Source organism: Excalfactoria chinensis, chromosome Z (assembly GCF_039878825.1).
Source record: "Excalfactoria chinensis isolate bCotChi1 chromosome Z, bCotChi1.hap2, whole genome shotgun sequence".
NCBI lineage: Eukaryota > Metazoa > Chordata > Aves > Galliformes > Phasianidae > Excalfactoria > Excalfactoria chinensis.
Window position 1 is genome coordinate 25129981 of NC_092857.1, and position 13721 is coordinate 25143701.

General features: G+C 39.6%; 1 protein-coding gene across 2 annotated transcripts in view; it reads left to right on the top strand.

The window, feature by feature from the left end:
• The window catches only part of DOCK8 (dedicator of cytokinesis 8), a 78658-nt gene that overhangs the window by 34164 nt on the left and 30773 nt on the right, over positions 1 to 13721 (top strand). For both annotated transcript variants that reach the window (XM_072358998.1, XM_072358999.1), the window contains 11 exons: positions 677 to 794; positions 1992 to 2062; positions 2657 to 2795; positions 4330 to 4431; positions 5148 to 5243; positions 6243 to 6477; positions 7397 to 7561; positions 8043 to 8221; positions 10012 to 10107; positions 11595 to 11690; positions 12430 to 12579. In XM_072358998.1, the coding sequence (XP_072215099.1) occupies positions 677 to 794; positions 1992 to 2062; positions 2657 to 2795; positions 4330 to 4431; positions 5148 to 5243; positions 6243 to 6477; positions 7397 to 7561; positions 8043 to 8221; positions 10012 to 10107; positions 11595 to 11690; positions 12430 to 12579 (1447 nt within the window). The remainder of the gene's footprint in view (positions 1 to 676; positions 795 to 1991; positions 2063 to 2656; positions 2796 to 4329; positions 4432 to 5147; positions 5244 to 6242; positions 6478 to 7396; positions 7562 to 8042; positions 8222 to 10011; positions 10108 to 11594; positions 11691 to 12429; positions 12580 to 13721) is intronic.

The window sequence follows — 13721 nt, forward strand, 5'->3', positions numbered from 1 at the left end:
CAAAATGAGTCTTGAAATCAGAAGACCATTTGTGCCCCACAAAAATTAAGGGTTATTTTTCAGTGTAGTTGTTCACCCATGTATAGAAGCTACTAAATAGCTAGTAAATGGCAAAGTGTGATGTATTTTAAAGAATTACTAAAAAATTAGTTCAGAGACTCATTTTTAGTTAGCTTCTAGAGTTACGGGTTAAAATTTCTTGTTTCCACTTAATCATCAACACTGCTTTTCAATTTACATAATCTAGAAAGGCAAGCTACAACCTAGGACTGTGTGTTGGTGGGTTCATTTCTGGTTTCCTTGTTTTTGTCACCTCTACTTTCAAAACCTGATTCTTCATAGCTGAGAAAGGAGCTGCCTTCTTGAGAGGCTTCTGCTTTTCATTACACCAAGCAAAGATATTATTTCATTTTACATATGTCTGAAAAAGTGGGAGCTAGGAAGACAGCCTTCTCAAATGCATTTACCATATGAGAAACCCTCAACGCAGGATGTTTTATGTCACAACAAGAACTTACATTTTCCTTGAGGACTTGGGTAAAAGAGTTTTTCTGAAGCTTTAACTATCTGGATGATACTGAAGAACAGGTACAGAAATCAGCAAAATGCTAATTTGTGCACTTCATTTTGAAAGGCTTACTACTTAGCTGCTTTTTCCTATTTCTCTTTCTTCCAGAAATCTCCTCTTTGTTTACCCCCAAAGGCTGAATTTTGCTAATCGACCAGCTTCTGCAAGAAACATTACCATCAAGATCCAGTTTATGTGTGGTGAAGACCCATCCTGTGCAATGCCGGTAATAAACACTGAGCATATGTAGGAAGCTGTTACTCAGGTGCAGTCCTGAGGAACCTCTTGAAGAGACAACTTACTATTTACTCCACACTGCCACAGTTTCTAGTGGGACCTTAAGAGAGCTGACATGTGAAAGCCTGGAGACATCAGCCCCATAGCTCTAGCCCTGTAGGCATTGACTTCAGCTTGTGTTTTGGGGGAAATTTTCAGAGTATGTCACTGGATTTTTGAGAATGAGATTAAGACAGCACCTTTTGTGATTTTAGTTGTGTTAAAAATAATAATGAGTTGAAATACTACTTTGAAGAACTTTACCCCAAGAATTTGTTGTCTCGAGGACTGGTGCCTGGTCAACCTTTTTGAGTGTGCTGATGCTGCACAATGGCATGTTCCTTACTCCAGATGCACTCTGGAACTGAAATCAGAGCATCAGCACAGTCTTTTCCTAAGCCTTATTTTCTTTCATTGCTGACACTGTGCCATGTGAATATAACACTTAAGTTTTATGTAAAGCTACCTGGCTGTTTTTTTGTTGTTTTTACTGTTCTTTTGTTTGTTTGTTTGTTTTTAATTGTGCTCATATCACTGTTAGGTTTTGATGAATGCTTGGGGTAAGGTCAGTTTATCTGGCATCACTGTGCACTGTGTGAGTTTCACCTCAGTACATACGGGCTTCTGCTGTCCAGGTTCCCTTGTCTCAGTTCATCAATCTGAGACCCTTTAAAGTTACAGCATTCCAGCACCTTTTCATGGAGGCTAAAGTGACTCAAATACCGCTGAATGTAAAGGAGCTATGGATCTCTAAGGTGAGGTAGGGTGAGTCTCACCCTACGCAAACAGGATAGAAGTGAAAAATAAACTTCTCAAAAAAAAAAAAAAAAAAAAAAAAAATCATTTAACATGTAATGAAAAGCAATATGATAATCCACAGGACGCTTGTTGCAACTGCATTCCTGTATTTTCTAACTTTTGAGTTACTGGTGAATGTAAAGTAAGATGCCTCTGATCCATCTTTGTGGTGTTTTGTGTTGCATGTTGTGTGAGGAAGGTGCGAGCTAATAACATTTCTGTGTCAACATGCTAACATCAAATTGAAGGATCATTATCCACCTTTATAATGCTGTCTTAAAACTGACACAGAGTGAAAACAGTTAAATGTTTTATATCTGACTGTATTCACTTTCATTTTTTAATGCAGGTAATTTTTGGAAAATCTTCAGGTCCAGAGTTTGTGCAAGAGATATATACAGCTGTCACATATCATAACAAGTAAGCATTGTTGTTATTCTTATAACTTGAGATGTATTACGCATGACCTCGTTACGTAATTCTCAGCCAATATTAGTTACTCAAAGAATGATGGTAATAAGCTATTTTAAACTTCTACATTTTATGAGTATTTGTCAGTACCTAATTTGGATTACTACATGCATTTGCATAAGAAAATGCTTTTCTTTAAAGACTTGTCAAGAGTATTTCCTGCCTGAAGATGAAGGAACAGGAGCAGGAAGCAGCAGCTTTGTAAAAGCATTCACCTTGACTTATTCCCGGATCGAAAAGAACTGAAGGGGCTCTCTCCTATGAATGCGAACTCAAGATTTAGGTTTTATACAGTAACTATGCTGAAATCACAAATTAAAATTGAATGGTTTTAAAATTGAGGAGGTAGATGATACTGAAGTATTCTGGCTTATACACTTTGCACCAAACTTTTCCTGATTCAGAACTGTAGGTGGATTATAAGTGTCCACAGAGGTACATACTTCAGTTGCACAATTTATCTTTATGCTGTTTTTAGCATCTGGGAGCCTGCTGACAAATATGCCTTCTGCTCTGAAATATGCATGGCATTTTTTTAAACAGGTCTCCTGACTTTTATGAAGAAGTGAAAATTAAACTGCCAGCAAAACTCACAGAGAAACACCATCTATTGTTCACTTTCTATCATATCAGCTGCCAGCCAAAGCAAGGAGCATCTGTGGAAACTGTCGTTGGGTATTCAGTAAGTGATATAAATATGTGTATGTATGGGGCAAGGAGGGGAAAAGAGAGGCTAGATGTCTGGGTGTGTATCCCATGCAAACAGACTCTGCTTATCAAGGATTTTGCCACACATTCCCTTTCTGGTTATGGTAATACATCATAACAAGTAGAAGGCCATAATATCAATTCACAGATACTGCAGGGCATGCTCATGCATCCGTTAAATGTACAGGCATAATAAATTCATATGCAGTTTGTGCTGTTATGTCCTACTTTTATAACTTTACATTGGTAAGCATATTTGAAGTTGGTAAATTCACCCAAAGCACAGAAATTAAGTATACACCTACACGCTTGCAACAGCAATGCTTTATTGTAGAGCTCTTAATTGTTAAATTCTATTTGCTGAAAAAGAAAAAACGCAATTAACTGTTATTTACTGTTATCTAACATGTTCACACATGAGGTAACATCTAATATAATATTTCGAATTAAGTTTTATATGGCACATTGTTTACATAAAAACTGTCCTTTACCCTTGTTAAAATCAAAAGCCACAAAAATATCAAGATACTAGAATTCAGTTATCTTAAATTCACTTACCTTCATGTTGAAACCAGTTCATTTTAGCTTGAGAAACACATACTGTAGCATAGTGTCATTTTTCTTTATGTATTTTGAACTGGAGAGATTTTTAGAATAAGAAGAAAGCGTAGGTGATAATGGTACTTCAGAAGTGAAAAAGTTCTAGTGCTGTTGAACCATGGAGCCATACAAATACTATCCATCTGTTCCTGCTGTGAAGTTTGTATGCTTTTGATTCCAGTACCATTTATCCTCTCAAGCAGGCATTCTTTTATGGATAGATGCCACAAATGCTTACTCTCTTAAACATGATATGTTTCTGCCCTGTGCTACTCCACAGCCACTTTCAGATTTAAACAGGAGCAAAAAGTGTGTCCAGATGTCATTACAGAGTTCTGGTGGGTCATGGCCTTAATCCTCAGGGTAGCAGTGACCAAAATGTTCAGTTTGTCCATAGCAAAACTTGAACGCTGTTGATTTAATTCTCAAAACTATAGAATCACTTGGGTTGGAAGGGATCTTAAAGATCACCCAGTTCCAGCCTCCTGCTGTGGGCCAAGTTGCCAGCCCGAGATCAGGCTTCTCAGGGCCCCATCCAGCCTGGCCTTGAACACCTCCAGGGGTGAGATAAAAAAAAAGATCAATCTATTCAGGATTAGTTATTTTTCAAATAAAAGCATGGAATCTATTAAATCCTTCTGGTAGGATTTATTAGAAAAACATATGTCACACATGAAAAGCTCTCTGTTTTCAAAAGGGTTTGTTTGTAAAGCAGTCTTGTACATTTTTCTACAGTAGCTATCAGTGAATTTAAAATGCAAAGAAATTACTGTTTAATGGATTGGAGCAGAGAAACTCAGGTCAATATCTCATTTCTTGTTCTGTTGGCTATACATAACAGATCAGATAAATAGCTCTAATCATATATAGTCATGAATATTGCTGCATTTTCTCTTCATCTGTTTCAGTGGCTGCCAATTCTGTTAAATGATCGTCTTCAAACAGGACATTATTGTCTTCCTGTTGCATTGGATAAGCTGCCATTCCACTATTCAATTCACTCTCCGGAGGTAACAAAGAAAATTATGAAAAGACAATGTTTTTGCAATGTAAAACATCATGAGTATTTTACAATCCAACATAGTTGTCTGTTTTTGGACAGTTTCCCGTTTAGAGAAACTGTCCAACTCTAGAGAAAAGTGTCACTGTTTCTTTCACTGGTGTTATTATGTATTGTTAAATTGTGTTTTTCAAAGTTATTAATTCCGTAATCCTTGTAAATTGTCTAACCAATGATACATTTGTTTAGAAATTGTCAGATTCATAATTTGCTTTCTTTCACAAGATGACTTGCTCATTTTTTGTGGCAGTGTGGGAAGGGAGGCTACATGGATTCAGGCACTGCTACTAGAGCAGGAACCTGCCCTCTGAGCTAATATGGCGAGCAGAAAACTGCCTCTGTCTTTAAACTGTACCATGTCACTAAGGAGTGCCTTTGGCATGCATTAGCTGTGAACTTCTGACCATAGAAGATGCAAATTCACACTGTCTATTCTCGGCATCCAGCTGAAGTGCTCCAAATTTCCCTCTTTAAGGAATGAAATTCTCTTCATCTGGCCTATGAGAATAAAAATTTTGACACCTGGTGATGATGGTCCTTTGTGCTGCACTTAGTTAGATAACCTAAAGTAAAGTGAATAGCATTATGATCTTAGAGGCCCAATTAAACAGGCTTTCTGTTGGATCATTAAAAGGCAGTGATTCCTGTAATTCTTTTTTATCACAGAAAGTTCCGGCACAGTCACCACCTATCAAATGGGTTGAAGGACACAAAGGTGTTTTCAATATTGAAGTGCAGGCTGTTTCATCTGTTCACACCCAGGTAATGCATCAAAGCCACACACAGCTGTAGTTTCATTTCACACATATGCCCATTCTGACTGAGGAGGTTTATGAACTGGAGATGTTTAAGCCCTCACAAGTTTGAAAACAAATGAAAAGTTCCTACTGTCTTACAGCTGTGGAAAGAACCTGATTATTTTCAGTGAATGAAATCCACTGATATGAGTACACGAATAAACACTCTAAGCAGCTAGTTTTCAAACAAGTGTGTAACAGCTGAAGGAAAGAACTGCATCTCCCCTCCCTCGAGGTCTGGCTTGGCTGCCAAAATACTCCACACAGATGGCAGCCCAGCCATCCATGCCAAATGATGTAGGTATGCTAACTTAATGCTGAAAGAGAACTTTGGGATCTAAGATTCTGATAACTCAAATGTGGTAGAAAATTGAAGGCTTCCCATTTTTATTGGGGTCTGAAGCACAACAGCTTTATTTTGTTCCTGGTGTTTCATAATGTCTCTTTCATCATCTTGTTCTGGTTAATTCTGATAGCTACATGGAAATCCTGTGACTGAAGCAAGACCATCCCTTCACAGAATATTTTTTTCATGCAAGTAGGACATATTTGTAAGGCACATAACTTGTATGTAGCTTGAAGTGAGACTCTTAGATGCAGGTGGCAGAGTGACTATAAAATCATAGAATTCCTCAGGTTGGAAAAGACCTTACTGTAGACCTCTGATGTGAGGTCTAGACCTCAGAGTTCTATCAGAAAGAATAAGCAGTATAATTTACTGCAGACTTTAGCTTTTCTGCTTTTAATCTGATTTAACCACAGTCTGAATCTGAGCCAGCTGAAAAGGAGCAAACAAAACATTACGGTAACTGACTTAGAAATTGGTCTTCAGAGCTATCTGCCTCTGTAAGCGAAGAGCATATAAGTATTTTCTCTCCCCATCAGATGGGAATCAAGCTTTGCTTATCAAGTAGCAGTCTGAATTGTATCAGCTTTGTTAACTGTGAGCTCACCGTGTTTGCAGGACAATCACTTGGAGAAGTTCTTCACTCTGTGCCATTCTCTGGAAAGTCAAGTGACCTTCCCCATCCGACTAATGGACCAGAAGATCACTGAGGCTACACTGGAACATGAACTGAAACTCAGCATTATCTGTTTGAATTCTTCACGACTTGAACCTCTTGTTTTATTTTTACATCTGGTACTAGATAAACTTTTCCAACTGGCCGTACAACCTATGGTCATAGCTGGCCAGACAGGTATTTAATGGTCCTTTACTTATTTTCCTTGGTACCGCAAGCAAACTAGAGATGTAGAGAAGTTAGCCAAATGTCCAGGGTCACATTTACTCTTTGGGTAGTCCAGAAGTAGTTGGGCTTCTCTGGACACAGTTTCACTGCATAATTCAATCAGATCTGATGAAATTGTTTGTCGTCCTCTTCCCTGCACAAATAAACTCTGAGAGTCCCTTTTGGAAGTACTTTAAATGTTAATAGTTACTTATCTGGAGATACTAGTCATAAGCAGGATGGTGGTTTAACTGCTCTGTGGGGAAATCAGCAGCTAAGCAACTGTTCAACGGCTGATATTGATGATTGTACTACATCCTCCCAAATATCTTTAGCCAGAATTGGGTGGACACAAAAACAGGATGTAGTCATGCACAGCGATGCTTTTCTGTTACTGAAGCTGCCAGCTGCCCGTTACCTATGTTAAATGTGGAAGAACGGCATTCTTGAAGACAGTGGTGCAGCTGATTTCCTAATTAATTTTGGTAGCCAGTATTTGTCATCCACTAAAATATTAGAACAAGAGACTGATAGCTTGTATATTTCTGTCAGCTGGAGAAGAATCAATACTATTGCCTTTCAAGCAGATATTTTTAAGGAAGTACCAGAAGACTACTAGAAATTGTCATGAACAGTTGGGGTCTGCTTTTACATAGCACCATGTGGTGAAGTAGTAGTGACTGGGTTGAAAGTGAGCCTGCTGATGATAAGTTATTGGTTTAGGTAGACTTTGTAGCTGGCCCACCATAGCTGTTGCTGTCAGTAGCTGTTAATCTGTTAAGGAGTGATTTAAAGAGCTTACAAATTAGATATTATTATAAGGGATGCCATGATATAATTATGTTATTTCCTTCAGGGCTGAGACTAATTTTTGCCTTTTGTTTCACAGCCAACTTCTCACAGTTTGCTTTTGAATCTGTGGTTGCAATAGTGAACAGTCTCCACAACAGCAAAAACCTGAGCAAAGATCAGCATGGGAGGAACTGCCTCCTGGCATCATATGTCTACTATGTATTTCGCCTGCCAGACCCTCAAAAAGAAGTGCCAAAACTAGGTAATACCAGTGCAGAAATTGCAAAAAAATTCCTTTCTCTTGATACACACTACTCATTGTCGGGCTTTTGAGACACAGACAAGTGGCCTTCAAAACAGCAAATCAGAACTTCTTGTACCCAGACTGCATAACTTTCAAACATAGCACTGCTTTGGCTCATGAATCTTGTCTTAATCAATAGCAGATTGAGGAGAGTTGATAGAGGGAAGAAAGAGCTACTGCAACAGTACTACTGCTCAGAAAGCCCTCAGACTTTCACTACTGTATGCATTGTCAGCTTGTGTGCTGTAGAATCCCAAAACGCCTGAACCTTGTTATTCAGTGCCTATATAATTTAACAGAGCAGTTGGTGATTTTTGTAAGCGCTGTGCTTTTCCTACTACTGGTGCTGTGCAGCACTGAGCAGAGCTGGCTCAAATGTCATGTTTGTGTCATGTTACTATGTCCTTCAGTCTAAATTCAAACATCTCCCCATGGGCAGGTGCAGGGGGCAGTGCTGCTCTGACAGAGTCTCGTTATTACACATTTGGGCGCACTTCTGCAGTGTCTGTCGGGAGTAAACTCCTGCAGAGCCGAGTGATAAGCTGCAGCAATCCTGACATCACGGTTACACAGACAGCTGCTGATGAAGAGGTCAAAAACATCATGTCGTCGTCTAAGGTAAGAGAAAGAAGTACCTGAGAAGTGTATGAGCCAAAACCAGATCTAGGAATCTAGGTTTTTTTCTTTGAAGGCTGGACTTGCTTCTTGTGAACACACCATATGTATCACCAGAAACATTCACTGTTTGTCTAATTTGGCAGTACATGTTACATTCTCTTTGCTAAATTCTGATGTATTTTTCAGTAAGAAAGTAAGTGGTAACAACTCTGATTGAGTTTGAGGATTAGGCACTACATGGAAGGACTTCCTTATTCAAGGTGCCCCACTCTTCTGTTCACCCTTGAGATTTAGGTTCTTTTCACATTATTTCCTAGAGCATTTCAGGGGGAGCTGATCTAATTTCTGCAGAGTTAGTGTCAGAACAGACTACCAGTCTACACTGGGAACAGGCTTGCTTTCTGAAAGGGATAAAGAGCCCTTGGGAGGGAAATTGATTTCCTAAAATACACTGATAATTTATTCTGGTTCCTTCTCATTCTTTTTATTGCTATTTTTTATTCACAGGGCCTGCTTAGTGGCAAAAGACTTCAAATTTAAAAATAATAATAATAATAATAATTAGGCAGCATACATAATGGCAGTCCTGTGATTTTATATTGTCTACAGTACAGAACTTGTATAGGTTCTGTATAAGAGTCTTTCCAGACAATAAACTCAGCCATGAAGTGAAACACAAACTTCCTCTTTGTTATCCAGAATAACATAAGTTACCAACAAATTGCAGAATAGGACAGGATGGAACTGAGAAGCAGAATTTTGTTTCCTGTTGGGCATCAGGTACTTGTTGGTCTGCAACACCCTGAGTTCTTCTCAGAGCTTTTTGAGGGTAGCTGAGGAAAACAAAATCTTAGCAGGAGCAAAATGAGCAGGAGCTCGGAAGCTCTGCCTCTCACAGCAGGGTTTTACCCCATGCAAGGAGGCTGCTCAGAGCTGCAACACAGGCAGATCTCTGCTGCATCTCAAAACCATGTGCCCCTTCCTTTATCTGTGAGCACTGTGTATGTGGAGTACTGCTTCTCAAGCACCTCAGAAACATTTTAGGTTTGTGTGTGTGTGTGTGTGTGTTTTTTCGCATTGAATAATCAGATGGTTTAATTTCCTAAACTAAAGCAGAACTAGTAAGGTGCACAGAATTTTCTGGTCTGTTTGATTTGTTTGTATATGTTTTAATAATGTAGATTTGAACAACCTTTATGAGCTTAATTCTGATGTACTGTGTCCTTAAAAAAAAAAAAAAAAAACAAAGAAAAAAAGAAAAAAGAAAATGTCTCAGGGTGGATTTGTTTGTTTGTTTGTTTGTTTTAAATTAATACACGATGAAAACATTTGGTATTACAGCTTTATCACACTGATAAATTAAAAGTTCATAATGCTTAGGCGACTACTGACATTTCACTGCCTTTTAATTGGCATCACTCTTAATGAAAGGAATAATCACAGATAGTAGTTAATTTAGGATGTAGAACAACCAAATAAACCCTACTGACGGCTACCTTGAGAGGGTGAATTTTAGTTTCCAAAACAGCTGTGGTGCTAAAATCGGGCACATGATGGCAGCGTTGGCATTTGTGGTCTCTTGCATCTACCAAATTGAGGTGGTCTCTGGCCTTCTCTGGGGAAGGAAACGGGGATGGGGAGGAGAGGAAAAAAAGACACCTAAAAAAGGTTTGGGTGAACATCTGTATTTACCTTCCAAGAAAACACTGATTTGATTTTTAATCTGTTAATTAGCTGAGGCTATGTGTTAATGTGTGTGTGTGTGTGTGTGTTTTCTGGCCATTCTCCAGCCTGCAGATCACAGCTCCAGTCGGATGTCGTTTTACATTGAAGGAACAAATGACATGCCAGGCGTTTGTGCAAACCCAAGATCATCCGGTAAAAAGGTAGGCTGATACAGAATGTGAGAGTGACTGATTAACGGAACATGGAGCCTCCACTAGCAATGCTTGTAATTAGCATGAGATGAGGAGAGGGACAACAAAATAACAACCAGTTTTATTGAACAGAGAGTTTGTGAAGGAATATTAAATCTATGGGTAAATATGGGTAAACATTTCTGACTCTGCTCTGAAATCTTTAGATTCTTTTTCTGGGACAGATTTAGACAAGTATCATCATATCATATCATAGTATTGTGCGAGTTGGAAGGGACCTTAGAGATCATCGAGTCCAACTCCCGGGATTCGAGCCCTCTGTGTAGCAGAGCGGCACTTCTACCCCCTGCTCCACAGGGGGGATTCGAACCCGGGCCCCCTGGTGTTGCAGACGGGAATTCTACCGCTGCGCCACCGGGGCACACAGTAGCAGCCTGCCTGCATCCTCCATTTGCTCCCTTTCTCAGGGTGTTAAGAATTCTGTGTTTTTTCACTGCTGTTTCCTTCTGGATACCTGCCTTTACATGTTGCAGTAAATTACATTCAGATATATTTGCAATTTCTTTCTTCTGCAAGGAGTATTTTACTTTTCCCCTTTCTGTAGCATGTAGAATCAAGAAGTTCTCCTTATTCTGAATTTGTAGTCCCAAACAGCTTTTTTAACAATATGAAACATATCATTGCAAATAACTAAGTCCTCCAGAGGAGGTCTTATGTTTGGCACTGATCAGCAGGAGTGGCTTTGGATGAAGAAACCGGGTAGAAACTCTACAGTGAGCAGTCTAGAATCTGTGTTGCAGTTGAGAGGCACTTTCTTGTTTCTGTTTATTGATTTGAATTAGGCCAAAAAACATAAGGGTTTATACCAGTTCTAAATCTTGGCTAGGTTTATGTCTCCTATTAAATGTAAATAGGCTTAGAGATTTCATTATCTTTACTGTTTGTATCAGGAACAGAGAATAGATGTTACAATACATGGTTAGTCCAGATTTGAATTTTCTCAAAGTTTAGGTCACTGGGACAAGGGGTCTTATGGTTGCACATCACAGAGAGTATGGTCTCTAACTATGCACCTCTGTGAAAACTCTGCTGTGCTTGTTGTTGTGTTCTTCTCTCCCACCACAGAAATAATCCTCTGTGCTCTCTCAAAAACACAAGCGTGCTAAGCAGAAGCTTTCAAGAGGGAGAGGAGTGTGTGACTGTTCACTGTCAGGCACACAGCCAATACTCTGAGGATTGACCAAGGGCATTTTTCACTTCAGGTGTCCAGGGTTCTGGATCTACAGCAGAATGAGTCCTAAAGCCCATAGTGCTATTCCTCATTTGTCATTTTAGTCAGATCCACTTTTTTCCTGCAAGGCTGTCCAGATGTTCCCATCTAGCTGCTCGCACTCCATAATAGGGGGTGTTAAAGGTGTAAGAGTTGGGAGTTGGTTGAAACTGAAAGACAAGTTGGATGAAAGACCATTTCTGAATACTCTATGTTTATTACCTAGCATTTCCATGAGGAGCTGGCGCTGCAGATGGTGGTCAGCACGGGTATGGTGAGAGAGGCTGTCTTCAAGTATGCCTGGTTCTTCTTTGAGCTCCTGGTAAGATTTATCAGTGATGTTTTGTAGCAAATTGATAGTGAAATGCAGGCACAGGTTTAGCTGGACTATAATGTCTTCAGCTAACCAACCCCACTGTGATAAGAAGTTCCAGATAATGGAAGCACAACTGAAGAATTCTCTGTATACACCCCAGTTCCTTGCTGAGAGCTTATGACAGTTAAATCCCACACCAACTATATATGCCCAGTGGTACACAGCTTGCACAGAAGTCTGGGTGACAGACATCCTTCCTTTTCTGTGAATACCTGCTCCTGTCTTTTCCCCTTTGTTAATAACGTATGTGCCGTAGCAAGGCTACCCAAGGTCAGTATCACAGATCCTTGAAGTGACTGATGTCACTGCAAGTTTTGTTGAGGTACTGGTTTCTACTGGAAGCATATATACAACACAAGAGACCAAAGGGTAGGAATTGGTTCCATAAATGTCCTTCCCTGACTGTCATCACCATAGGCGGAAGCTACAAGTATCAGGGGCAGGGTGAGGGTGATCCGAGTCACAGTACTGAGCATGAACATGAGCTGGAATACCTGTGTTGAAACCCTAGGCTCTCTGGTGTCCTTGCCAATAAAGGTAGGATTTATCAAGGGACTCTGAGAAAGATGAGAGTGACTATGTTGAGGAAAAAACAGGTGGGAACTCTTATTCCATGGACTAACTTAAATAAGAGTTTTATCTCCACTTTGTTATATTTTTCTCTTTTTTCTTCATTGTTTTGCAGGTAAAAAGCATGGCTCAGTATGTCCACAGTATAGAGAAGCAGGACAGTGTACGAAGAAGCCGGTTCTCTGACCGTTTCAAAGATGATATTACCACTATAGTTAGCGTGGTTACTTCTGAGATTGCTGCACTTCTAGTCAAACCCCAGAAGGTAAAAGCATGAAGTTCTCTTCTCTTAAATTTTTGTTTAGAGAGAGGTGAGTGTGGGAGGGAATTCCCTTACCCTGAGATAGGAAGGACTGAACTCTGTCTTTCAGTAGCTGTGCTGCCTTATGCCAGGTTGTCTAGGGCATCGGGCTGCACCCATGTGTAGCATATTCCTTTAATCTCCCTTTCCTATTATACTCATTCCTACTGCACAGCATTTTTCCCCGCATTTGACTTCCCTGACTGCAGTATGAAGGCCATGTTCTTCCTGCAAACCCCAGCCATGAGATATCTAACCCCAGATCTTTCTAAAGACACACTGTCCACATGAAACACAAAGACAAGAGATAAACCCTAAACCGTATGTAATTCTTTTTCCTGATGTATTTTAACAAGTTCCATTGGCATGATTGATTATAAAGCTGAAAAGATTATGAAAGTAACTTAGATTTTAACATCAATTCAGTTAACTGATGTCACTGATGCTATTCCCCAGAACATAAAATAAAGGCAGTTTATGTGTCTGCACCTATGCTGTTGCGGCCAGTTTATTTTCATACCCCAGGGCTGCCAGAGGCACTGTACGTGCAGGGCAGTGTGTTCTGCCACAGGGTAGCTGGGCTGGAGAACTGACCTGCCCAAGCACTGCTCAAACAGCATGGGTCTTAGTCCAGTTCTCTACCTGTGGCTTGCTGTTCTGTCAGGGAACTGAAACTGGTAAAGGGCCACAACCAGACAACTGAGGGCAAGAAATGGCAAAAGTCACCATTACTATCAACCAAATAGTTGTTTCTGAAGCTTCATCCTTTGATGTGCTTCATTGATATCCACATGCACAGAAAACATTTCCATAGAAATTTTCACATCAGTAAATATGCTGTGTGATAAAAATATGCTACATTAAAAATGTTTTAACAGATCTGTAGGTTTTGCTAAGAGATCCATATTTTATGCTTTCTTCATGAGAAATGCAGAGGTTTTTATGGGCTGTTGGTTCAATTCAGTTTTGATAGAGTGAGTAGGTAGAGTCTAACTGTGTGTGAAAATTCTGCTGCAATGTTTTCAGAATTAAGGTCATTGATTAGTTGTACAGAACAGCAGTATGTGACACTTGTCTACGTTTTAAATCCACAGAGTAATATTCTG